The sequence below is a fragment of the Rhinichthys klamathensis genome, unplaced genomic scaffold (assembly GCF_029890125.1).
Source record: "Rhinichthys klamathensis goyatoka isolate OS25496 unplaced genomic scaffold, OSU_Roscu_1.1 h1tg000241l_1, whole genome shotgun sequence".
Taxonomy (NCBI): Eukaryota; Metazoa; Chordata; class Actinopteri; order Cypriniformes; family Leuciscidae; genus Rhinichthys; species Rhinichthys klamathensis.
In genome coordinates, this window is record NW_026606763.1 from 173,677 (window position 1) to 201,349 (window position 27,673).

General features: G+C 38.2%; 1 protein-coding gene across 1 annotated transcript in view; it reads left to right on the forward strand.

The window, feature by feature from the left end:
- ahr2 (aryl hydrocarbon receptor 2) overlaps positions 1 to 26,215 on the forward strand; it is a 64,393-nt gene extending 38,178 nt beyond the window's left edge. Inside the window, exons 3-11 of the mRNA XM_056265874.1 lie at positions 17,113 to 17,237; positions 19,153 to 19,242; positions 21,566 to 21,686; positions 21,954 to 22,093; positions 22,319 to 22,521; positions 22,630 to 22,739; positions 22,914 to 23,055; positions 23,140 to 24,904; positions 25,365 to 26,215. Coding sequence (XP_056121849.1) covers positions 17,113 to 17,237; positions 19,153 to 19,242; positions 21,566 to 21,686; positions 21,954 to 22,093; positions 22,319 to 22,521; positions 22,630 to 22,739; positions 22,914 to 23,055; positions 23,140 to 24,904; positions 25,365 to 25,472 — 2,804 coding nt within the window. The 3' untranslated portion in view covers positions 25,473 to 26,215. The remainder of the gene's footprint in view (positions 1 to 17,112; positions 17,238 to 19,152; positions 19,243 to 21,565; positions 21,687 to 21,953; positions 22,094 to 22,318; positions 22,522 to 22,629; positions 22,740 to 22,913; positions 23,056 to 23,139; positions 24,905 to 25,364) is intronic.
- The last annotated feature ends 1,458 nt before the right edge of the window (positions 26,216 to 27,673 follow it).

The following is a 27,673-nucleotide window of genomic DNA, read 5'->3' on the forward strand; positions in this document are numbered from 1 at the left end:
TCTCTTTTTGCTTTGCTCCGATAAAACCTTTGCTTTCTTGTTTTTCTGTGCTGCTTCGGCCATGACTATAACATTTGGCTCGCAAGTCCGATTTTAAGGAAGTGGGGGTGGTGGTGGAAGTGACGTATATGCCGTAAAGCAGTCGAATTTTGTAGTTCTCTTTGTTCGCCGGTTACTACCCGAAACCCGAAGTTTAAAAGTACGATTAAAAACGCTACAGACCCCGTCAGGCTATGGCAGACGTGTCATTCAACCTACGTATTGTAAGTCGATGTACCATCACAAGAGACTTGGAAATATATTATGAAGGTTGAAAAGTTACCTGTTGTTACTTTAATCTTTGCAAATCGCTAGCTGCACGCTTCACAATTAATGCGTCTAAGGTTTACACTCAGTCAGGGTACATTACGGCATGTTTTCTATGTATGACGTTCTCAATATAATTCATAATTCCACGTTTATACTGAACAACGCGTTGTGGTTATTGTGTTATTGTGTTACAAACGGTGTATGCACAGAACAGAGGGGCGGGGTGAGCGCAGCTCATGATCATTTAAAGGCATATGCACTGAAACGGCGTGCTGAAAACAGAGCTGTTTTTGACCAGGTAAAATAAGTGTTTTCTTACAATACTAATGAGAATTTTTAATTAAAGTATATTACAAACTTTTAATTTAGACCCTTAAGAATCATATTAGCTTGTACAAAAATGGCATTATATGACCCCTTTAAAAAAAAAAAAATTCACATTCTGCCCAATGATATCCAACAAACAATGTTGGTATTGAAGGATATGGAAACAAATATAGTGAATGTAATGTAGGCTATGCAATATATTATGTGCAAAAAGATTTTGTTTTTAATTGACTAAAGGCTAAACTAAAAATGAAAATAAAAACAAAAACAAAAGCACAAACTAATTATATTAGCCTGCATTTGATTACCCCATTATAATGGTCACTTTCATAAAAATATACTTGTAGGTTTAAAATTCCACATATAGTACATTTATTGTCTCCAACAACAATTTTTTAGCAATATGTTTATTTTAGTCAGAATTATTGCGCTACTATTCTATTGTGCTCCGTCTGTTTGACGCGCATGCGCGCGGCGGCGCTAGTTCACAGAAGCTTGAATTTTAGCGGAGATTCACTTGCAGAAGCTCGTCCTCTCCTGACAGTGAAATGGACATATTTGTTTGACTCTAACATTTACAGATGGAGAATATACCTGTAAAATGTAAGTTGAGCACTGAGGAAAGCACCACATCTCAAACGCATTAATCAGCGCAAGTATTTATCTGTCAGTCAGCAACAGTATCTGTCAGAGCATCTGACAGGACAAGCTGCTTTAAACTTGTTAACTATATCTATATTAGGCTACCAGTTGTTTTGAAGCCCTTAATATAAGCTTGTGTCATGTTTAGGACAAATTGTACTATGTAGCTACTTTCACTGGAGCAGCTCACACTGCGAGTGCGACCTCCGCTATTTTTCAGATGTGCTCATATCAAACTACTGTATCGATATAAACGGTATTGCCTCATTCCATATCGTTTCAAAAAAGTATAGCGATATATCGTACAAACTCGATATACCGCCCAGCCCTAGCCTACACTTACAAAACGTTTTAAATAATATTGTTTATTCTAAGGCAAGGCAAAGCAAGTTTATTTATATAGCACATTTCATACACAATGGTAATTCAAAGTGCATTCTAAGTTTATTTGGGCAGATGGACAAAGTATTGTTTTTTTTTTTTAATTATAATACTAGTGGGGCGATTTATAGTGGCATAATATATTTTATATTTCTATTTTATATATGTGTAATATATATACACTTATTATTGGTGTACAGTAGTGATTCAGGATAAGACAAAAACACGGTTTGGAAAATGGATTCATGATGTACTCGCTCATTATGTAGATTTTGTACATTTTAATCACAAAAAAAGTTACGGACTGCAGCTTTAATTAATATAATATGTTTAATATAATTTTTTAATATAATATAGCCATACAACATTTTTTGTTGTTGATTAAAGAGTTTATAGGTATGAGTTCAGAAACCTCTGGAGAGTCATGGTATAATTCATAAGATTCATTGAATAAACTGGTTTATTCAAATTTGACACAATGTTTATACTAAACTCTTTTAACCTGTTATAACCTTTGTGCGACAGTATGAGTGTGTGTCTGTCTGTGTGTGTGTGAGTGAATGTGTGAAACTGTCTTAGTCGCCTGAAGGTTTTGTTTTAACTGGTGACTATGTCGTGTTGCCAAGGGCGGTTGCCATGGAGACCTTTCTAGCCTTAGTTGCATCACTCAGGGGAGTTTGAAGCGGCGGTTGCCATTTCTCTGTTGTTAGAAGCGTGTCACTCTGTATGTGTGACCATATTTGTTAACTCATGCATACAAATGGTGTGTGTTTGCCACACACCGTCTCAACGGTTCAATAAATCTGCCGAACCACATAAGGGGAAGCCCCCACGTGCCTTCTGCGGTCTGGGCCTTTACTTTTAGCGCAGGGCACAATGCGGAGGTGGATCATGTCCCTTCTACGATGGCACTTCTACAAAACGCCACTTCCGCTAACAGTGCATGTGCACCGACACACAAAACCAGCGCCCAATTTGGTCTCATCAACAACCTCACACACGCACACATGCATTCTTAGTGACATCTGAACGTACACACATCAAACGCGAACCTTTAACCCCAACCCACACCATGCTCTTGTTTCGAAGAATTGTCCTATTCTGTGCAGCGAAATTCTGACGTCACACCCAAGTTTCCCATCTGACACAGGAAGTGACCTGTATCAGACTGACATTTAGACACTCGTAAGCTTAGAAACAAACCCTCACAGGTTACTTGGCAACCAACGCATCACAATGGGAAAATGCTAGTTAGGATGATGGAGCTGTGAGATTTTATTGACATCGATATTGGTCATTTCTTTGTCGTGTGATCGTGTAGGATGCACAAATATTTCCTAAAGCAATAAGCTGCTCAAGGCTGTACGTTACAGTGATTTATATACGGTCTTCTTACACTTGTAATCATTGGAAAACCACTTTAAAATCGCTTTTATAAAACGGCGCCAATAGCAGTACAATACATAACACAAATGTTCAATACGTAGTTTATTTATTTATTTATTTATTTATTTATTTATATACCAATATTCAATAGTTAGCTAAAAAAATTTAATTAATTATATTTATTAAATACATTTACTCAACGTTAATTTATTGAACTTAAGTAAATAATGTTCAGTATATTAAAAAACAATATTCCATTTATTTATTTATTTATACCAGTGTTCAGAAATAGATAATGTTTGAAAATGAATAAAATAATAAAATAAAAAAAATAATAATAATAAAAACAAATGTATTGAATATCGGTTTTACATAACATTGGTGTGAGTAAATAATGTTTAATAAATTTACAAAATGCAATATTCATTAAGTAATAGTTGTATTAAACCAGTGTGTATTAAATAGTTAATTTAAAAAATATATTTTGTATTTATTTATTTATTTTTATTTATAATGTTAAAAGGTTAATACAATAAATAAAAAAATTTAAATGAACTTTTTATACAATATTGGTTGTACGTAAATACTATTAAATAAATACATGTTGTGGAATAATATTATTTACTTTAATTTATTTACTTATTTTATCATTTAAATGGAATGTTTTTACATAAATACTATTTATTGAACATTGGTGTAAGTTCAATCAATTAAAAATCTATTATTTTTCATCTATTTATTGACAGTTTTTCCATTTAAATATTTACTTTTAAATATATATCTTTTGTATTATCAGTCTGTCACATGCTTTGCATTTATTTGCATTTTACAATAGCTTTGAATGCACCTCATCCAGTCAGAATTTAGAGAAACTCTCTATTATAATAATAACATTTTGTTGTGTATTTCTTGACCTTACATGCCTCTTTACTGCAGATTAGCATGACTTACAGCGTGTGTGAGTGAAAGTGATTCAGTCTTTGGAATATGGCAAGATCTTGTATGTTTAACGAGCGACCTGTTGTTCATCTCTTCAGTTGATCTATAGTAATCCGGGACGTTTCAGGCTCTCTAGAGGCTTCTGGGAAGCGTTTCCGCAGCGTTCTGCATTATTAGGAGGAACTCTGGGTGTGTAGTCAGGATCCAGACTACTTTGCAACTTTGCAATTGGCGTACATCCTGACCATGGTAGCTTTCACTAGACTGAAGCCCACCAAACCAAACCAAACCACACCCACACACACACACACACACATAATACACATGTTCTAAGGGCCTGGCCATGAGAAAGCCTTGTAGAAAACATCCAGGACATTCATTTTGCGGCAGTGTGCGTGTGCGTATCGTAAATAAAAAGGCCCAAGCAATAAGAGGCCGAGTGCGTATCTCTCTCTCTCTCTCTCTCTCTCTCTCTCTCTCTCTCTCTCTCTCTCTCTCTCTCTCTCTCTCTCTCTCTCTCTCTCTCTCTCTCTCTCTCTCTCTCTCTCTCTCTCTTTGCTCTGATGAATGATGTGTTTGGCAGATTCTCCTGAGAAGTGGCTTTATTGCCAGTAGCATTGCGTGTTAAGAGTTTATTTAGACGGAGAGGTCGAGGGAGGTAACAAGAGCATTTGAGAGAGGGAGATTGAGAGGGGGTGTTTTCATTGGGTGAGATGGATAGATTGATTTTTAAATGCAAGTTTGTTATGAAACATAAAAACTGTTTATGCGTTTAGGAGGTTGCCTTGATGATCTCACCCTGGCAGAGTCCTAAAACAGTTCGTACAGTAATTGTCACCGGAATGTTTCATCACTACTTGGCAAACAAGCAAATTTCCTACAAAGTTCCTAAATTACTACAGGCTTTGTACATATAATGGTAGTGCAAGTACAAATTGTGTGACAGCATTTGAGCTGTTGTATAAACTAAAAAACACTTGAAGTCGTTCAGTAAGTTCTAAATAGGCCAATGGCACTTCCAGTCTGAGTTTTCCTCTTTATGTCGAGTACAATCAAGTTTTTTTTTTACTAATCTGATGTAAAGTTTGTTTTAAAGTTCTGGTTTAGTTTTTCTGAAGAAACCCTGGGTGAATTTGACTGGCCGCAGATAGCATAATGATGACCAGGAAACAGTTTGGGAAAATCACCCAGGAATGAGGAGGGGGCGGGGGGTTTACCTGAATCAGAAATTCTCAAAAGTGAAACTCCATGGAATTCCAGTATTTTGTATTTGCATACGTCTCCCATGGTTTTCCCCTGATATTTTTTTTATTGTTGCATTTTTGCATTAGGGATGAGTCATGAATCCTTCTTTATTTCTTTAAACGATAGTGTATAAATATTAGGGGGATAGATTTTTTTAGCAGTCGTTCATTTAAGCGATTAGTCGACTAATCGCGCTTTTATATTAATTATTAATTAATTGTCTAAATATTACATAGCCTAATCAGCGCTCAAACACACGCATGTTAATGAGTGTGTCGTGAAAAAACAGGAGACTGTCTAAACATTTTAATAATTTATTGATAATGTTTTCTGTGTTTTCTGACTCGTCAACTTCGCAGTAGTGGCCACTTATATGCGAATTACATAATATGAGAAGATGAATTTCCCATTTGCATTGGTTTATTTAAAAGTAGATATTTCAAGCTTTCTGATATATTCCACATGTCCGCGAGGCGAATGTTTGGATTTCCTGCCGTTAACGATCTGTCCATCACAGACAACGTGATTTCCGCCACTTCCTGTAGATTTCAGGTCACTTCCTGACTGTAGAGGTTTTTTTTCTGCGACTAACCGACTAATAAAATGTCGGTAGACCAAACCTCTTCTAGTCGACTAATGGTTAGCCGACTATCAGGGGGCAGCCCTAATAAATATTTAATATTTATTGTTATTAGTATAATTTAGTATAACACATTTCATATATATATATATAAACACTACATAGTTTTGCAGATCCATATTTTGTAGTATAAAATTAAGTCAACAAAATGACAATGACACAAGATTGTTGATCAGAGGCCAAAGATGTATTTTATGAACACTTTTTTATGCTATTAAGTTATAAAATAAATTGCAAACCTATTTATTGAATCTTAGTTTCTGCAATATTTATATATTTAGCTTTGTAGCGAGCCAACAAATATTGCAATGAATGACCAGAGGCAAAAGCAGCATTTGAACAATAGTTACTTGTGTTGACAAACGTCCAGGTGAAGGAAGGAAAAGATGCTGTTTTTATCCTCCCCTCTCCTAATTTGCTCTTCTTCTTTTTTTTCCTTTTCATTTCCCGCTCTCGTTTTCTTCGCTTTGCCCTCTCTCCCTCTCCCAGCATGTTAAACAGGTCAAGGCCAGCTCCTGCAACAATGAGCTGCTTTGTGAGTGAGTGTGTGTGTGTGTGTGTGTGTCTGTGTGTTTACCTGGCTGGCAGCTGCATGGTTGCAGCCGGGCTTAGGAAGAAGTGTGTGTGTGTGTGTTGGCGACGGTAGTGTGGAATTTACTGCTTTTTGAGAATGGAGCAGGACACACTATGTGTGTGTGAAAGTGCTGAGTGAGAACTAAGCAGAGCCCAAGCCTTGCGTGAGGAACGAGCGTGCGAACTTTCAACCCTGGCAACCGCTGCCTAAGTTTTTGGGACGGAGATCGGCCAGCGAGGGAGGAGAACAGATAGAGGGGGAGGGAAAGGAGGTGGCGGAGGAAAGGGGTCGGGGAGAGAAGGGTTTGGTTACACAAGGATATGGAGTTTGGTAATTAAGAGCAGCAGGGAAGCGAGCGGAGAGCGAAGCTGCCAAGAAAAAGAGAGCTCGCTTTTCAGCCGCATTTTCCATTCCGACGTGCGGTCAAGAGCGTTTTCTGGCGCTCTTTCTTTATCTCTCTCCCCATTTTCGTGCCACGAGGTGATTTACAGTAGAAAACGGCCGTCCGGTTGACTCAACTCCTGCCAAAATGGCAACGTTCGCTGCAAAAAATGCGACAGCTTATCAAGAGTTCCCGGAGAAATTCTGGAGAGATATTAATAACACGCAAAAAAACAAGACCTGACTCAACACCTGCGACGTTTCTGTTGGGTTTCGTTGACGGGAAGCCAGGACTGATACACACTTGGCTGCGTCCCAATCCAATATCTGTCCATCTCTCGCTCTCTCTCTGAGACGCAGGCCGCTGCTTGCCCTTGTTTTGTTCCCTCGCCTGTTTGTGTTGGTTTGATGTTGGCTTTGGCTCGCAGCGTTAAAGTGTAATGTCGGCCGTTTATTACGGAGTCTGACGCGCATGTAAACTTACCTCCAGCAATGCTTGTGCATAAATTCATACACACACACATCCAAGGTACTCTTATGCTCACGTTACACACCCATCGGCTGGAAAATGGTCTAGTGTGGATTATTGCATAAACAGATGGTTTGGTAAATGGTGTTAATTTGGCTTTCTCTTTGGACAAATAGCCACTTATTCGTCTATTGACGGGTTTTTTTCCACATACATCTCATTTTACTTCCGTGAAAGATATTTTTTTAATGAATTATGACACATATGGTGGAATTTAAAATGGACTTATCCAATGGGAGAAATATTAATAACAAAGACAAAACATTTTTTTACATTAATAGTATAAATGATAGAAAAACAAGAGTCCGGGAAACTCATTTAGAAATGTTTACTTTACTTCACAGCTACTTTACTTTACTTCACTACTACTTAAATATTTAAATTAATTGTTACATTTTTTATTTTATTTTAGTAGCATTTCCTTTTGTTTGTTTTGTTTGTTTATGTCGTATTTTTTGGTTTAAAACCTATGGTGGATCTACCTGTTTTTTTTCAGTAAGGCAAGACATGAAAGCGTTCAGTAGATATTTATTTAATTTATTTTTATTATTATATATTTTTTAGCAGTGCCTTTTTCGTTCATTTATTTATTTTGTTGTATTTATTTGTTTAAAGCCTGTGTAATAGTTAAATAAAACCGGTTATAGAAGTGGATCTCCAAAGACTTGGTTTCAGTTTTTAGCAGAACTTGTCACTTATCCATTCTTCCTTCCAGAAGTCTCGCCCATTTTGTGTGTGTGTGTGTGTGTGTGTGTGTGTGTGTGTAGAACTGAAACAAAAACCCTTGTTCTCCCTCTATTTGCTGTCCCCACATCTCAACAACAGTTATTGTCCAGCTGGCAGTCTTCTTATCAATGTAATTGCTGCGAACAAATCTCAGGATGTGGTTTTCCCGCTCTGAATGTTGAGACCCTAAGATCTAGATGGAAGAATGTCGCCCTTTTTCATTCTACGCACACACGCACAGATTTCCTCCTTGACTCTGTTTTGGCGCCCCTTAGGCCTTTCCCTCGCTCGATGCGCAGCACAAACACTAACTCTGTCGACCTTCTGAACGAATCACCCGACCATATCCCACCTGACCCCAAACAAACAAAGCCTAAACCTCACTGAAACCACGTCAGTCTGTGCACATTTTGTTCTTGTGAACTTCTGCTTTTTCAGACGATAAAGTAAACACCCAATTTCACTTCTCCAGTGAGTTGTTGTCGACAGCACTTCAGTCTCGCGTAGACAGACTTTTGTAGACAGACTTTTGACATTGTTTTGTGTTTATTGTGACGTTTAGGGACAGAAACTGTTTTAACATTCATTTAATTAATCAACATACAAGCTTGATAAATGCCTCCATAAACTTCAGGCCTCTGGTAGTTTAACCGTGGGGTCGAGAGCTTGCCTTTCATTATGGCACGTTACGGCGATCAGAGCAAATTAAACAGACCTCTCCCACGCACACAAACACAACGGCAGAATATAAACTGCAACGTCTCCCGACAGCACCGCTGGACCTCGCTTCATCTCCAGAGGTCAAGGGTCAAGTCTGTTTGTGCGAGCATGAGCAGAGTTCACAGCAGATGGAGTGGGAGGGAGAGATTGGGAGCAAAACAGTTTGCTTTTGTGGAGATATAATATTAATTTATAATAATAATATTAATTAAAATTTATGATTTATTTTTAGTGTTAATCAAGATTTATCCATTTAATAAATATATTTATTTTATATATAAATGGTAAAATGGTAAATGGACTGCATTTATATAGTTTACATTGCAAATATACTGCAAATATATTTGATTTGAATTCATTATGATTTAAATTAATAATGAATACATTAATATTTATATGTATCATATACCGTGTTTTTCCGATTACAAGACACCCTCCCCCCATTTTTTTCAAGCTGTACCTTTTGAAAAAAGCCTTTTTTTATAAAGAAAATACTTTTATTTGAAAATAATTTGTAAGACCATCTGAATTATATAATGCATTTCTAAGAAAACAATGCGGAACAACACGGGTGTATATATATATATATATATATATATGTGTGTGTGTGTGTGTGTGTGTGTATTACTATTTTCTTAGTCATAGTGTTACTTTTGGCAATTAAATTACAATATATAATCTAAAATATATTATAAATACATTTCTTAATATATTATTCAAAAAAAGATTATATATATATATATATATATGTATGTATGTATGTATATATAGCCTACTGTATAGCCTATATATATATATATATATATATATATAAACATAATGCATATATGCATGTATTAATGTATATATAATTTATTATAATATACATTTTTTGTTGTCAACTAAAATGTTAGTTTCACTGTGTTATTTAATAAATATATTATCATTAATATATTGCTTATTATATATATATATATATATATATAATACATACAATGATATGTTAATCTATAAATTGTTTTATTTTTGTGGAATATACAGTATGAATGAATATGACAATGGCATAATTTACACTCTACATTCGACAGAAACATTCCTCACATTCAGGCCATGCTCTCTCACTGTCTCTCTGACAAAGAGGGCCAATTCAAGTTTAATGCTTTTGCCTGACAGAAAACAGGCTATGTAAACAGTGAAGCAGTTGTACAAGTCTCATGATCCCCCTCCACCCCGTCTCTTTTACACAACACTTCCTGCTCTGCTCTCACTGTCTGTTTATCCCTTCATGACAACATAGCGTACTTCACTGAAAGGGTGTTGAAAGGACAGCACAAGAACAACAATACAAATCGACAGTAAAGTAATAGTGTGTACACTGCTATAGCATACTTACACTACTACCATTGTTGCCGTTACTACTACTAGAGAGATTTATTGGCTAGTAAGGCATGTTTTGATAATGCTTGTCACAGGCATTTGATTGGTTGAAATACCAGGTCAGTTCTATGTCAAGATGACATCAAGGTCACACAAACATGTACACGCACAGGTCGTGACCTTTCATAATTCCTTAATTCGCTTCAGGCACAGACTTCGCCTCGCACTGAAATAACAATGTACTGTATTTCAATTTAATACTTACAATATTTAAGTATTTCATTTAAATACATTTATTAATTTAACTTATTTAATGTATTAAAATTGAAATAAATTAGTTATTTTTTACCATGAACAAGCATTCTTTAAAAGTATTACTTTAATAAAATTGTAAAATATTGAATGTAAATTGTAAAATATTGAATGTAAATTTATTACATTTTTTGTAGCACAAACATTCCTTCTTTCTATGTAAATTAGGTTCATTACAGATTGCAAGTTTTCACAAAACAGAGCACTGAAATAACACTGTGCTGCGTGCTTATAAAATGTTTAAATTATTTAATTTAAAAATGTTTTATTTAATTTATTTAATGTGTTTATTAATTTTAATTAAATTATTAGCAATTTTTCAGCACAGTTATGCCTTCTATCTGTGTAAATTAGGCTCGTTATATTCACAAAAATCTGTGCTAAAATAACACTTTGCTTTGAGAACATATAAATGACTGTGATTTGTAAATGTGATTTTGTTTATTCAATGTATTTAATTTATTCAAATGAATTAATTTGTCTTTTTTCAGTATACTGTAAATTAGACTCATTAGAGATTTCATCTTTTCACAAAACTCAGCAGGCAAAAAAGTGCTATTTGCTTGCCGCAATTAATGTTTTGCTGTACCCACCCACAGAAACCAGATGTTATTTTGTGTTAATATCTGTTGATAATGACATCAGTCATATATCAAATGATGGAAGAAAACCCTTATAACCAGGCATACATCCAGACACATTGTCTTCTGCATTGTTTGTAACCTAGCATTTTCCCTCAAGATTAGGAATTGTACTGTGCAGCGTCTGCCTCCTTTTTTTTGTAAATTTGCATGTGTAAATAAACAGCAGCATCAGTGTTAATCCCCCATAGACTTTTAATTAGGCCTGGTTAGAAAACGCTCGTTTGGAGTCCTGTCAAAAGACAGAAACTGGAGAGATAGCTGATGGTGTGTGTGAGCGAGGTATCTTGGAAGACACAGATACCACAATCCTCATACCTTCAAGTCTAAACCTGCCTCCCACCACAGAGACAGAGAGAGAATCAAAGTCAAAGTCAGGGTTTTTCTGACAACGAAAAAAAAAAAAACAATGGCTCAATTCAGCACTGGAGTTTCAAAGCCTTTAAAATCCCAGTGGGTGGGTGCAGTGTGTGCGCGTTTATGTACAGAACCTCATATTTTGCCAGAATATAGCCTAAGACAAGACATTACTGTCGCACAAAATCTTTGAATGCTGCGGGCATCTATATGTTTAATAAAAATCAATCGACTGTGCGCATACAAACGACGCAATAAAACAACTTGGCAGCATTTCGAAAATCATGAAGTGTTAAAACACAGCTCGAGCAATGTTGATACCTGACAAGAGCGTGTTAACGTTAACTATGTGTTTGTACATGCAGACAAAGACTGCTTGTTCTCTATTTTAAAAAATATATACGTACTTTTCACAGCTATGAAACTTGTCTCCACAGATTTTACGTAACAGCTGTTTGGGTTTGCGCCGGCGTATTTAGTACAGTACAGTGTAGCATTTATTATGTGTTTTTCACATTGCATACAGGTTTGCGTATTTATGAATTTCAATAAATGGGAGAAGGAAAAGAATGACAAAGAGAAGGAGAGATTATAATTTCTATAGACCAACATTCGCAGTGTCAAGGGAGGTGAAGAAAAGGATTGGTAAACGTCTGGGAAGTGGTCCAGTTTGTTAGCTAATAGGGTTCAGGTGCTGTCAAGGATGCAGTCATTCTCAGCACGCGAGGTTATTAAACCACAGGCCAAACGAGAGCCCAGTGGGTTTCCCTCGCTTGGTCTCTCTCTGTCTTCATTTCTCACTCCCTTGAACCCTCAGGAACACACAGTGTGCCTCCCTTCGCGTTAGCGGCAGACACTATCCAGACACTAGCAGAATGTGTTGTGTTTTCACGATTCGCTAATGCCTTTATCTCTCCGACAGCGAGTTGACACACACTTGGCGAGTATTAACGTAAACACAGTCAGTTATGTTTTAAGTGAACGTAAACAGTTGGGAAAGAAAACATATATTACAGTATAATGGATCCGTGTGTCAGGTCTTAAAGTGACAGCAGCCTCAACAGCAACCGTGGCTAGTGGTTTTCCAAAGTTACTAGAGACTCCGCATTTTCATTGGCCACAGTTTTGACAATGTCAAGCCTTGGCGACTAGCACCTGAGTGTTTTGACATTGTGGGTTCTTGTTTTAGGTTTCTATTGGATAATACTGTAGATCAGGGTTCCTCAAATCCAGTCTTAGGGGCTGTTTACACGACACCGTTTTCAACTAAAAACGTAACACTTTTTTTGCATTTTGGCCGTTTGTTTACACGACGACAGCGTTTTGGGTGCCTGAAAACGCAAAGTTTTGAAAACAGGTTCCAAAGTGCACGTTTTTGTAAACGGTCTCCGCGTAAACAACAAAAACGCGAATCTCTGAAGATGTTGACGTCATGCACATGCGCCGTATTACGTGTCTATAGTGTTTCATCGCCATCTAATGGCCTGGCAGCAGCATACAGGGTTTTTATTCGTTTCCGCGGATCCGTGTGAATCGTTTTTGACAATGGTGTCTTCTGTATGCTGAAATCTCAATGGAAAAACTTCTCCGTTTTAAGCATATCGTTGTCGTGTAATCGTACCCTTACAGGACCACTGCCCTGCAGAGTTTAGTTCCAACCCCAATCAAACACACCTGAACAAGCTAATCAAGGTCTTCAGAGTTACTTGAATATTGCAGGTAGGTGAGTTCGATCATGGTTTGAGCTAAACTCTGAAGGACAGTGTCCCTCCAGGCCTGGATTTGAGGAACCCTGCAGTAGATAAAAACTAAAAAAACTAAAAACTACAAAAGCAAAAGTTTATGCAGTAGTCCAATGACAGGTAATGTTCAAGATAGTGCTGTATAGAAAGTTTTGGCTGCTGAAACCTTAAAAAAATTTAAAAAATAATTAGGTTTCAACAGAATTTTTTTGGAGGGCTGAAATCACTGGCTGATACAGACACAACGAGTCATTGGGGAAGCACTTACCATTTCATGCACACAACATGGACAAGCTACAACAGGTAAATGAATGGACACACTGACAACACCATGGCTAAAAATTATGCTAGATTAGCAGAAATATGTCAAATTTATTTGAGAGGTGGCTGAAAAACATCACCATGACTGGTTTTTCCAACTGTGAGCACAAAACCCTGAACAGCATACTGAGTTGTTACCCAATTACTCAAGTTTAATTACTGAAACTAGTTTTCAGTTCTGGTTATTGGCTAAATGGAAACTTCAATTTCGGTTGAACTTTTCATCTGGTAAAAAAAAAAAAAAGTCATTTCATGCATCACTAGTCCAGGGTTTCGGCAGTAATAGCGTTCAACTGTTTAAAAAACACTGTCGTCAGTATAAGTCGAGATGTTCTTGTCTTCCTGGTCAAAAAGCCTCCTCGTAACTGGGTATCATTGGTATTTCAAAGAAGGGTGTAGTCCTCAACAATCAACTGCAAGCTTGCATTCAAATCTGCCTTAATTTGAGCACAATTACTGAGAGTTTAATGTCGAAAGAAAGAATGGTACAGAAAAGATGAAAGGCAGATCAAAGATGAGCTCATCAAGTGGGAGGCACCAGGGCCTGGATCTGGGCTTTCGGTAGATTTAGTGACCCATATTAGACAAGTTCACCCTGTTCCTAATCACCATACACACCAGACCTCCCACTTTCTCCAGTTACACACGGCGAGTGGAGAACGGGTTTAGAGATTGCGGTCGAGAGATCCCCAATACAAAATTGAAGGGTGTAAGGGAGACGTACAACTGAAGGAGAGAGGGAACGCGAGGGAAAGAGCACGTCGTGGTTGCATGTGTGTTGAATTACTGTAATGGCAGATGAACTGTGTGTGTGTGTGTGTGTGCGTGTGCTTATAACCACTCGGCCACCGGACTTCATCATTTTATTCGTCTCTGGAAGCAGGTCAGTGGAGGTCAGTGTGATCCACGAAGAAGAGGTGGATCATGATTACATAGATGTTCCACAAACCTCAATTTTTAATAACAGGCCCGATATGCTTATGAAAGACTGGAGTTTTAAATTCAGAGTCGGAACGGGACCACACGGCCAATAGGCTGCCAATGTTTGACGGACTTGCGTGCCAGGAACGTTCAGACCGTTGGAGATGCTTCAGCAGAGCAAACTCGTTTCGGCCGGCTCACAATTGTGTGTAGTTCTGTCAATGAGTTGTTGTGTGTCAGTAGACTCCGAGACTCCTGAGCAGCTGCCTCGGTTTGTGTATGCTTGCGCTCTTTAGCTTCAGAAGCCTAGCAAGCGCTAGGGGCCAAGTGTTCTGTTTTCCTCATCAAGAGTTTCCCCTCGCTTTCTTTGCTGTCCGTACTGTAGTTATTTCTTTGGTGTGGTGGCAGAGTTTGTATTACACCCCTATTTACTTCTTCATCAAGATCTGTGGTGAACGTCTACAGAACGATGTTGTTGTCTCTGTCTTTCTCCTTTTTTCTCTTTTCCGTTGTTGTTTTTTTTTTTTTTTACATTCGTTTGCAATTTAAACTGCCAGACCGATCAGCAGTCCATGTTTAAAGTGGTTTGAGTTCGCCTCGGCTTTTCCCCTCGCCAAATAATCTCTCAACATCTGTGTCCTGTGGGGAGATATTTTTGGTGCTTTGCAGAAAAACACCGTTCTTTCCCCTCCTCCACTTTTTCTTATTCCTTTTTTCCCCCTCCCTTCTTTTTTTTTTCCTCCAAGGGGTTACGATAGAGCGCTTTTGATAAGGTCTAGAAATAGCAAGGCATCTGCGCCGGTCAGGGAGGAAATGGCTTAGCGAGCCGCACCCACTGGCTTATGTTAGCTCAGCGTTAGCCTAGCTTTAGACATTTCCACACACAAAAAACAACCTCCCAACTAAAGTCTAACACGTACTGGACAATAAACATTAGAGATGTGATATATCAGTTAGTTTAGCATTCATTTAGCGATGTGAATTTAAAATTAATCGCTACTGAAATGGAATGTATGGAAAATATGGCGAAACCACAGAAAAATAATCAAGTATTTGAGATTAACTTAACATTTTAACGTTTGCGAAATTGTCAGTTGAGGTTCTTTTGTACACTTTTAGAAAACTGTACTTTTTTTCCTCGCACATAAAATTGCAGTGTGTGAAGTGAGAGTTTTGGTGTGTGCGCTGCCGCTGTGAAAGTGTTGAAATGTCTCTCTCTCTCTCTCTCTCTCTCTCTCTCTCTCTCTCTCTCTCTCTCTCTCTCTCTCTCTCTCTCTCTCTGAGAGCAGGAATAAAAAAAAGACTGTCGCACGTTCAGTGTGGTCATTGCTGAGCTTCAAGAAGTGAACTCAGATTTTACATCAGAACCACAAAGTTTACCTCATATTTTACATCAAAGGTAGTGGGTTACCAAAGAGTTTACATCAGAGTTACCTTATATTTTATTTTCATTTACATTAGAGTTTACCTTACGTTTAACTTTACCTCACTTTTTAGCTTCACCACAGATTTTTACCTCATTTACCTCATATTTTACCTCAGTTCATCAAAGATTTGATCTCAGTTTATCTCAAGATTTATCTCTGATTTTGTATGTTTACTTCACTTTTTGCCTTCACAGGTTTATTTTAGAGCTCATTTCACAGTTTTCATCAGAGTTCGCCACAGATTTTTAACTCATTAAAGTCTCAAACTTTAATTCACATTTACCTCAGATTTTGGCTCATATTTTACCTTAGTTCACCACAGACTTTGTTTGCCAGTTTTATTATTTATTTATTTTTCCTCATTTCATCTCAAACTTTAGTTTACATGATTTACCTCATATTTTACCTCAATAAATCTCAAATTTCATCAATTTACTTTTCACATTTTACGTATTTTACCTTGCAGGTTTGCATTAGAGCTTACTTCACATTTTACCTCAGTTGACTTGAAATGTTACCTCAGACTTCAGTTTACATCAGATTTTACCACAGGCTTTGCCTCACAGTTTACTTCATTGTTTACCTCAGCGGTTCCTTATTGATATCGTAACATGTTAGTACATTTTGTAGCTTGAGTAACCAAAATGGGCAAGACTCAAATGTTCAGCAAAAGAAGCTTTAGCTAATAGACAATTTGTTTAATTGACTAGCACCTTGTAAATTTGACTATAATGGCCTTTGTTTTCAAACACATTTTTGCTTGGTACATGTTGAGAGGGAGAAGGCAAGTAATAAAAAACAACAACAATATACAGAGTTCAAGACATCTGGAGAGGAAACTGTTGATGACGTTGATTGATCATGTTAGTCCTAGTTACTTCCTGAGTGCACAGTGGAAGGGTAGTGACATTCTGCTTGGTCATGTGATGTTTTCATAGATTTTTCAGCAAAATGTACAACTTTAATGATGAATTGCCGGTGCCAACTTTACTTTTTACATTTTTTTGTAAACACATAACTCAAAATCCTGTAAAGTTATTTTATTTAAGTGCTTTTTGGCCTGTCTCCATCCATGGTAATGGACTATTTTGAAGTAATGGATTCTTTCATATTATTTGTCTGAAAGAATGGTTTAAATCTTACAAAAACAATCTCCTTATCAAGCCAGCACAGAATGACATTCATTATGGTAACTTTTTAGAAACCATACTCTTTCTCTCTCTCTCTTTGCTTTAGCCACAGGCAAAAAGACAGGAGGAAATGGATGGCCAAGTGACCGGACAGGGACATTTGGAGGAAATGGACAGACAGCCACCAGTCTGGATGGAGTCAGTTTCTCAGAGGGTGACCTGTTGTTGCAGGTAAAATGCATGGAAATGCACCAACTCCTTGATCTCTTTTCTTGAGAATTACCAGGATTCTTCATAACGATCTCCCACTTGTTTACATACGCTCACACTTAACATTAACACATTTTATAAACACCTTGCACCTCATTTCTCACCTAAAATGGCCCGGATCTTTTTGTGAGTTTTTGTGTGAGTGATAAGAATCATCTTCTGGGAGGTCTTCCCATTTTTCGTCACGTCAATCTAAGATCAGATCGATTTGCATCTGTACTCTTTCTAAATCGTCCCTCACTTTTGTGTATCCTCATTTGCTCCCTCGTTATTTATTCATGCAAACTGTCACTCTGGGCTGCGCAAAGAAGTCGGTAATTTCCCATTATATTTGTGTGTGCATAGCAGGTAAAAGTGTGAACGTTTCTTGATTCCGTGGAAGGATATTAAAATAAACAATAGTCATAAAGTCAATCTATACCCGCTCAAATAAAACACTTAAGCTACCATGTCATAAACTCCTGAAGGAAAGTTGGGTTGACATTTTGTTTATTGTAGCTGTTGTCACGCTTGGTGAAAGGGAATGAAGTCTGAGCAATTGAGATTCTCCACTGTTGAGCAATGTTATCTTTTCTTTGTAAACTATATCACGTTGCTTTCCATGTACAAATATTGTGAGTTTCTTTTTCAGCCACATCTCCGTCTCTCTCTCTCTCTCACACACACACACTCTCTCTCCATTGTTTGAGGGCTGTTGGTTCCTGTGCGTGACTAGCGGCGATATTCACCCCCTTGTCTGTTGTCATGTTCAACACCTTAACAAAAGCCTGGATAATTACATGGGATGTTTACTTTAGAAAAAAAAAGATGTAAAAGAAGAAAAATGGCCCCATTACACCCACCCATCTACAGTCTTACACTCACTCACAATCCCAGACACTGTGTTTCGCATTATGCCTGCTACAGACTGTGCGATTTCGGAAATCCATTACAATTCACAGTGTACGACATGAATCTAATAAACTTGATGGAGTTTTTCGGTTCCTTGCCACTGTTGCCTTTGGCTTGCTCAGTTGGGGATATTCAAATTAAATGACCCATCATACCACTGATCAGCTCTACCAAACTTGGATGTCTTTTCCAGTAATAAACAAACACTGTTAAGTTGTTTTGATTGATACTGTGAAGCAGCTTTGATACAATCTGTATTGTGAAAAGCGCTATATAAATATATTTGACTTGACTTGACTTAATAAACTTGGGTACGACATGTATGTAGACTGTTCAATGATGACACCTATTGAATCGTAGGCTACGACGCAAGTTTAGACGTCAGTATATAAAACGTCATCAGCATGCGCTAGTGGTAAACAAATAGAGCAAGATGAATTGCATTCCGACAATTGTGTTTTTTATGTCCGCTGAAAAAAAGAGGAGTGAGCGAAAGAGGAGAATATGGACGCGGTCATGACTAGGGAAAAGAGGCCAACTTGGGCATTCTAATTTTGCAAATAAGTTTTAGCGCCATGTCACGTTGATCAATACGCCATTTCATGTTGCATTTTTATTGGCTAGTCAGTAAATGTAGGTCGTAGCAGCAAACACACCGTGAGATGATCATGCTAAATTTCTGATACAGTCAGAAAATTATCGCTGGCTATCTTTGGTCGCAAGACTGACATACGCGGTATTTGAACCTCTCACTGTATGATGTAGGACCACCGTTTAGGAGCCACGACTGGCACAGAAATCGTCACGATTGGTCATCTTTTGTCTGGGACAGCCCAAAATCGCACAATGTGTAGCGGGAATAAACCAAACCAAAACTAACCTTTCTGTTTTTGTTTATGAAATATGTCATGCCATACAGCTTTGACTTAGCGGGCAATTTGTTGTTACCATGTTTTAACACATATTTGTCTAATTTTGTTTTCAGGCCCTCAATGGCTTTGTTCTGGTTGTCACCGCCGAAGGTTACGTGTTTTATTCATCACCGACTATACAGGACTACCTTGGCTTCCATCAGGTGAGTTTGCTTTAAAACTTCTCTTTAGGAAGTACAGCTTTTATTTAACATTAGTCATCTCGTCATACGCTGACATTTTCGTAATCAACACAAATATTGCTGGTAAGTGGCTTAAACAAAAGCTAGGCCTCTTCCCAGCTTTACTTGTTTAGTTTTTTGTATTGTTTACCAAGAAAAATGATTATTAGTTTACTAGCCTCAAACAATTCTATTGCGTTTTGATTGACAATTGATAAATCCAGTGTAATTGTCAAATCTATGCTGGAGTTGGAAACATTTGAATCATTCTTCACTTGTTTGTTGAGTATTTCCTCATCCTGAAGGAATCATGAATTTCTCTTATCGTCAGGATAATTCTGTGGGCCCGAATGTCGGTCACGGGTGCTTACTGTTCCGTAACTGAAGCGTGAAAGTAGTTTGTGAAAAATTGCTGTGGTGTTCGATTTCTTAATCGGAATGGTTTGTTTACTGTTAAACATCTGTGGCGTCGATGAGGTTTTTTTTTTTTTTATCGTGAACAAACTAGTCAATGTTGTTCAGATGTTGTTCAGGTTTTCTTCCTTGTCCTGTTTAAAAGACTTATTCAAAATTATGTAAGCTAATATTTGCAAATGCTTAGCGATTAAGTGTTTTTTCTTTCACCCTGTGATGTGCATATCGGACATAGTTTGGTTTTGTTTATAAAAGAGGAGAAGCTCAGAAAAAGAACATCAAAGAGAGTCAAAATGAATGTTTGGATACTTCATTAAAGAACTTGCAAAACCTGTTTGTCTGTCTGTGTGAACCGCAGCCAGTTTTGTGAAAGATCTTATGTATGTGTTCCTGTGATGTATTGGACGTATAGTTTGCATGTATGGATTAACAATAGCTTTTTCATTACTATATCCAACATTAGATAGCAAGTAGGCTATACGTTACACAATGCCTACTCAAATACACATTCTCGCTCTAGGCACACACAAATATTACAATACGGACAGTATGTGCAAAACAAAAGAATGTATATATAATATATGTATATATATATATACACCTGTATGATATGTGAATAAGACCTGCGGTTTCATTGTGTTTGTTGATGTGCATCTGTACATATAGTGTGTGCTTGTGAGTGCGTACCTGTTTTTCCTCACTAAATCAATTTCCCTAGAGTGTGACATTCCCTCTCTAGCATGTAAGGCAAGTCCAGGTCGCTACGGTTACGCAGTCAGCACCACCTGCACACATATACGCACAAATACATTACATACCCACTGCTAACACCTGTTGTGACTTAGGTCGCTTATAACTATTCACATACTTTTAATTACATTATTCTATCAAGTAGGTGTCTGACATTTTTATAGTGTTAAGTGTTCTGTGCTTTTACTCCTCAAAATTCAGTTCTTAACAGGGCTGGACAACATTTTTTATATTTATGATATACTATCCTTTTGTTGGTTGCATAAAATTAAGAAACGTGTTAACTGTAGAAGTGAATATTGCAATAATTTGGCCTTTAGATGGGAGGTTTGATTCGATTATTCAAATAAATTTAGGATATGCATTAAAAGGCTGAAAAATATGATTTTATAAATAATATTAGTATTTAATTTTATTATTTTTAGATGTTATAGAATGGCTCAACATCATTATTCTACGTGCCCTGTTGAAAAACATCTGTGTATACTCTATATATGTTTAAATATCAGCGACATGTATACATATTTTTGAGCAATTAACATATATCTCTTCTTTCTACTCCCGACCCTGTGTGTCCTCATTAACCTTTAAATGTGTGTTTGTTGGTACTAGTTGTCATGAATGGTTTCTGGACCTTGTCTGGTTTTCATCCCCACCGTCCAGCCTGCAGCAATTAGCGTGCACACAGCACAAGCTGTTTTCATAGGTCTTCTGAGGAAAGAGAGAGAGAACACAGGGAGGAAAATACATAGGCCGAAAGAAAAAAAATGCAAGACAAGCTGCAGTTACTATGCCAAGCCTCTAGAGGGAAGCATCTACTTTTTGATATACATTCAATTCAGTCCTAAAATGGACATTGAGATCTCCTCTGTAGAATGTGAGAATGCTTTTTCATTAAATATGAGCCACCCCAATAGGCTATACTTTGCATTTGATTGGCATAAACACTGCAATTACATAATGGAAAGAAAATAACTACATGAGATCTTGTTTGTTACCAAATTGAATGGTAACGGTAAAACACTCACAATGGAATGAATTAGGATTATTAGGAGATGCTGGGTGCATAACATGCCCTGTGATAACATGCCATATGTTTCATGTATGTTTTTATTAATGTCCTCTTTCACTGTCTTCACAGTCGGATGTGGTCCACCAGAGTGTATTTGAGCTCATCCATACAGATGATCGGGCAATGTTCCGCAGACAACTACACTTCGCTCTCAATCCCACCTCGTGTGATGGAAGCGAAAGATCCGATGGTTAGTAGCAACTCACCCTAACGTTGGTGTTCAAATAGTGAGTTCCTGCTAAGATGTCGTCAGCATTTACTGCGGTGCCCAGCCCTGAATGTTTTGTCAATGAGCAGATTACTGCTGTCATCATTAATGAGTCAAGGAAGTATGTTTGTTTTCAGATTTATAAAATGGAGCCTTGTATAAACGCAGGATGATGAACACAGGTAGTGATTCACAGCCTATTACATCACTGTTTTCCTCTTTTGTTTGGCAAAACCAATTGGTCTTCAGCAATGCAGAGCAGCAGTGACATCACCAGAGACATGGTAAACTACAACCCTCAACAGATCCCTCCAGAAAACTCATCTTTCCTGGAACGAAGCTTCTGCTGCCGATTCCGGTGCCTCCTTGACAACTCATCAGGCTTCTTGGTAAACATCCTAGATGTCTATTACACCTGTATGCCAGTCCAAACCAAAATGTATATATTTTTAGATGAACACTTTGTGCTATATTCAACCATGTTTGATTTTCTGTGTACACAATGATGCAGTAACAGCAACAGCTGTGTAAATAAATCTGCTGTGGATTGTTTACTCACTGTCAGACCCTCATGGGGCTAAAATGACTTTCATGTCCTTCCCTTTGCCCCTAAGGCCCTGAACTTCCAGGGGAGGCTGAAATATCTCTATGGGCAAAACAAATTGGTGGAAGATGGGACCTTGTCCCACCCTCAGCTGGCCCTTTTTATCATAGCCACACCCCTCCAGCCACCCTCAATCTTGGAAATCAGAAGCAAGACTCTTCTTTTCCAAACCAAACACAAGCTGGACTTCACACCCATTGGTATCGACACAAGGTATTTTTGAGTTTGAAGTAAAAGACAACATCAGATTGGGCCAATACATTTTTTGGAAGGGGTATAAACAGTGTTAACATTTTTTCCTATCTATTTCTCATTTTGCAGAGGGAAGGTGGTTCTTGGCTACACTGAGATTGAGCTGTGTATGAGAGGCTCCGGTTATCAGTTCATTCACGCTGCTGACATGATGTACTGTGCTGACAACCATGTCAGAAGTGAGTTATATCAGACCTTGACCAAGTATTTACTATTAAATTAAAGCCAAGTCCATTCTTAGATGTTCAACTTGGCTTTTGGATGTGTTGAGTTTATGAACTCCATAAGACTATCAGTTTGATTTCTATAGAAGACCTTTTAAAATATATGTTTTCTCTCACTTTCTCTCATAGTGATAAAGACAGGAGAAAGTGGTTTAACCGCCTTCAGACTTCTCTCAAAATGGGGTACATGGATCTGGGTGCAGTCCAATGCTAGGCTTATTTATAAAGGAGGAAGGCCAGACTTTATAATTGTTCGACAGAGAGCACTAACGTAAGTAAAACCTGCTTTTTAGTAATGTCGTTGCTGAGCTAATCTCCTTGTTTTTCTAATGAATATAATGTCTGTATTTTGTAGTAATGAGGAGGGTGAGGAACACCTCAGTCAAAGGAAGTTGCAGCTACCCTTTAACTGCACCACTGGTGAGGGTGTCTTGTATGAGACTGGCCCCACACTGGACATCATCACTGACATTCAAAATCAGAGCAAAGTCCAGAAGATAAACAAACCTCAATCTCTGAACCCAGATTCTATTCTTGGCTCCATGCTGAACCAGGATCTTTCTATCTACAACCCGAACAATGACCCCAATTCACAGTTTACGCTTGACAAGGCTTTCAGGGATAGCCACGCCCTGCTCAATGTCCCTGGGAACACCTGGCACCCGTCAGCCACAAACACTGTAGCTGAGATAAAGGAGGAAGGTGTGGTAAAGGACATGATGGAAACCTTGCAGCAGATTATCGGGGACACCACTTTTTGCGACAACCTTCAGGATTTTGATGTGGACAAATTGGAGCTGAAGGAGTGGGAGAACACTCTGCTCAGGATGAACTACAACAACGATATGGATCTTAACAAAATCCTCACCAACGACATCCTCTCCTATGTCGAGGATGCACTTTTCAAGGAAAGTGGTGTTCAATTGCCTGGACAGCTAAAGGACCCGGGTCTATTTGTTGAGGTGCCGGAGTTACAGAATAACTTAGCTGCTAACCAGGCATTCAACTGCCAGGCAGGGATGCTTGGTGGATCCCAAGGTCCGGGTGGGTTCATCGGAATGAACATCCAGGATGGAGTGGATGCCAGTAGCCCTGGAAGAGGGATGGCCAAGCTCAGCCATATGGGACCACAGATTTTACCTGGCGACACTTTCGTCCAATCATTTGGACTAGACCAGACAACCCAAAATATGGCCAGCAATAATAACATCATGTTTAATCCTTCTCTTGGCATGCAGTGTAGTCAGCAGTCGAGCCAAGTCAGGCTTGGTCTGCAAGGTGCTGTGCAAGAGAACGGAATGGTGCCATGTGGCCAGAGAAACCTACAGACTGGAAACCAGCCCCATCCCAACGCAATGACTCTCCCTCTTCAAAACCCACTATTGCAGGGCACTTCCACCCTGCCGATAGGCTTCCAGAATCCACTTCCCCAACAACCGTCAATCAGTCAGAACCCTCAGTGGGTGTCCGAAAGCAACAATATGGTGGATAACCTGCTGAACTCTTGCAGCCGTAACGTTTCAGGTTCACAAGATGCAGGACTGCACTCTGGCCCTACTACCCACTTACAAGGACAGTTTTCTCTTCACACTCAAAATCCTGTCAATCCGGGACTGCCTGCCTGGCAGAAATCCCAGCCTACCCCTCCGCAGGTCCCTAAATCGTTTTCCAGTGAGCATCAGAATATGATGGGCTTCATCGGCCAAGTGAAAGATGCCCAAAGAGACATGCTTGGACAACTGTTGTCGCACACAAACCCACAAGGATTCGTGTCTGGGTTCGTGCCCCAGACAACTGCAAATGGCGTCTATCCTCAGCAGACCTCCAACAGCTGCATGTTCACAAGCACGCCTCAACCCTCGGTGAATGGGATGCAGTACGGTTCTGCCGATCCAGTATCTTCAATTTCATCCTGCCAGAGGGCTAAAGGTCTGATTACCCAGAGTCCTACACAAGCATCCTGTTACTACCAGAGAGGTCCTAGCGAGTTAATCGTGGACACGCCGGTCATCCCACAGGAGGACACCAACATCAGCCCCATGGCCTGTCAAGTCCCACTTGGATTAACTCCAGATAACATACTTGCTCAGCAGTATCTCTCCTGCAATGGCCAGACACAGGTAAACTGTACTAATTGATTCATCTTAATTTTTAGATTGAGTCTTTGAGTTTGTTGAGAATAGCGGAACTGCCCTTTTTTTACCACAGGTTTAATGTGTCATCACACATCCAGGGATTTTTTTTTTTAAACAGATTGTGGGTTATATTTCAGTTATATTGTCCATTTTGCTTAGATTTAAGTCATTTCCTGACTTAAGATTTTGTCCTGGATAAGACAAAACCATTGTCTTAGTTAAAGTTAGTTAAAGTTCTTTTGAATATGAATTATGGTTTCATAAAAAGGACAAACCCCTGTATAGTAAAGGAAGCCATCAAAACTGAGGCTGGGGGCAAAAGTTCAAAATGTAGAGAGTTCTGCTTTAAATTCTTGTCCATGCACAACTTAATGAATATCATGACATGATTACCACGGAATGAACAAAACATTCCTTTAATGGTTTCAATGTTGTCCCTTCACAGATTCCAAACCGTCCACTTGAGGAGAAAGGAACGTACCTCTTTCCCTCAATGGCCAACGGAACCACCTACTTTTCCGAGAACAACCAAAGCAATTGCTGTGACTATTAGTGGTAGATCCCACCCAATGCAGTGACTGACACATCAACAGTGCAGTGCCTGTTTCTAGGGAAAAAACGCACACATAAATACAGCAACTTGTTTGTCCCTTCGAGAGAGATGCATCCGCTTCTGATGACACTCTGGGCTGAAAACCTACGAGACGTTACAGAACTTTAAAAGCAATCTTTACCACACATTTTTTCACACTTATCTACTTATTCACTTATTCACACCCTCTCTGATGAGAAATAAGCAGTAAAAGAAAGTTCATATTTATTTTTTTTAAGCATGTCCTTTCATCCCTGATTGGATTTCTTCTTTTTTTCCGCCATTCTGGAGTGGGATAATGGCAAGGAGAGGTGTGTGAGCAAGTGTGTGTTTGTGTATATGCGCGAGGAAGCCTAGAGTTCATCATTTATGAAGTATGCAGAAAGAATGGAGCAACCTTTTAATTACGGGGACAAGATTCTGAGGTAACGAAAAAACACCACCGAAATCAATAGTCCCAGAAAATATGTCCCCGTTTCTGCTACACAACACTTTTTCCATTCAAGGAGTAAAATTGAAACAGTACAAGATACCCTCTTTAATACCGTCTGCTCTTGCCACCCTTTTATGCTTGCCTTAACCATGTTTCATGTGTATTACAACAATATCTGAATGTTATTGCTTATCATTTATTTGTTGTTTTTTTGTTTAATAATCGTCTTTTGTACTTTTGTATGCATATAATCGAAATTATGGAAATACCATTGAGCCATTTTTTCCGCTTTTTTTTTTTTTTGCAGTAATTTTGTAATTTGCTGATTACACTCTTGCTTTCTATTCGCTTATATAGAAGAATAATAGTAATTCTAAATCGTGTTGCGTGCCATGAATCACAGCAGCCAGCGTATCCTGCATCCAGAGGAAAGGTAAAATATAGTGTGAGAAAAGAAGGATCCCAAACAAAAGTAAATATTAGTCGAAAAAAGATTTGATTAATTTTTACGGCCACATTGAAATTTGAATGACTTTTTTACTCGTCTATAGTGTCGTTCTTTACTCGTCTATAGTGTCGTTCTTAACTCGTCTGTAGTGTCGTGTGTCGTTCTTTACTCGTCTATAGTGTCGTGTGTCGTTCTTTACTCGTCTATAGTGTTGTTCTTGGTCAATCAGGAAATACAGCAGCAGCCAAAAAGTTTAGAACAAGCACAGTGTAGAGAATGTGTTCAAAAACCATTTACAACCAAACTATTTGAATGCAATTTACACAGAAATGTGTTCCTTTTGTGTTTCGTGAATTAGGCCCAAAGTTGACCACTTTGAGCCCTTTTTTGAAGAATTTAAAGCCATTTGATTCAGCATTTTGAATGTGTAAATATACCAAAACATATTTGTATGAGATTTCTCGTGGCTGCGGAATTATGACTGATTGGTTTTATTGGTTTTTAAAAAAGGGTCGCTACCTACCTTTTGAAAAGGCTTTTTTTTTTTTACCTTAATTTTCTTGTAGAAACTTTTTTTCGACAGCTGTTGCTTCTGAGATTTGTTCTTTCACCCTGCAGTGAGAACAGAAAGTTTGGTGTGATAATAACAGCGAATATATATATATATATATATATAAAACCACAAACTCGTGCACCCGAAGCCTTTTCCTTTCATCATCTGAAATGGGAACACTGTGTGCCTTAATTTCTTTCTCCCCAAAGGATATTTCACTTATTCCCTCCCGTTTTCGCTCTCTTTGGATGAAATGATCGTGGCTTGCAGAGGAGGAAAGGAATTGAAATGGCAGCTATAATTGAATCTGAGAAGCAACGTTTTTAACAACTGGTTGTTGTTAGCATGGACGGAATCGATTATGCTAGTTTGCTGAGTGTTGTGCATAGCCTCGCAGTTCAAGAGATACAGGACACGCATTTTGCCCGTTTGTCGTCTTAAGTGCCTTAAAACAGCTTTCGCTTTCTGAGATTAGTGACTTTTGGTTTCGTTTGTAGGCCTACTGAAAGCTAAAGGAGCTGGCTTTGATGTAATGTTAGAGCGTTCTGTGTTTTATTGCTAGATGTCTGATGGTTAAGAGAAGAGGTTAGTAAATCGCTAAAGGGTCGTTTGATTGATGGATGATTAGTTGGCTAATTGATCCGTTAATCAGTTTGTAAAGTTGACAGATTACGCACAAATAAAAGCAATGGATTTGTTTTGCTCTGATTTTCGTTTTCATGCTTTAA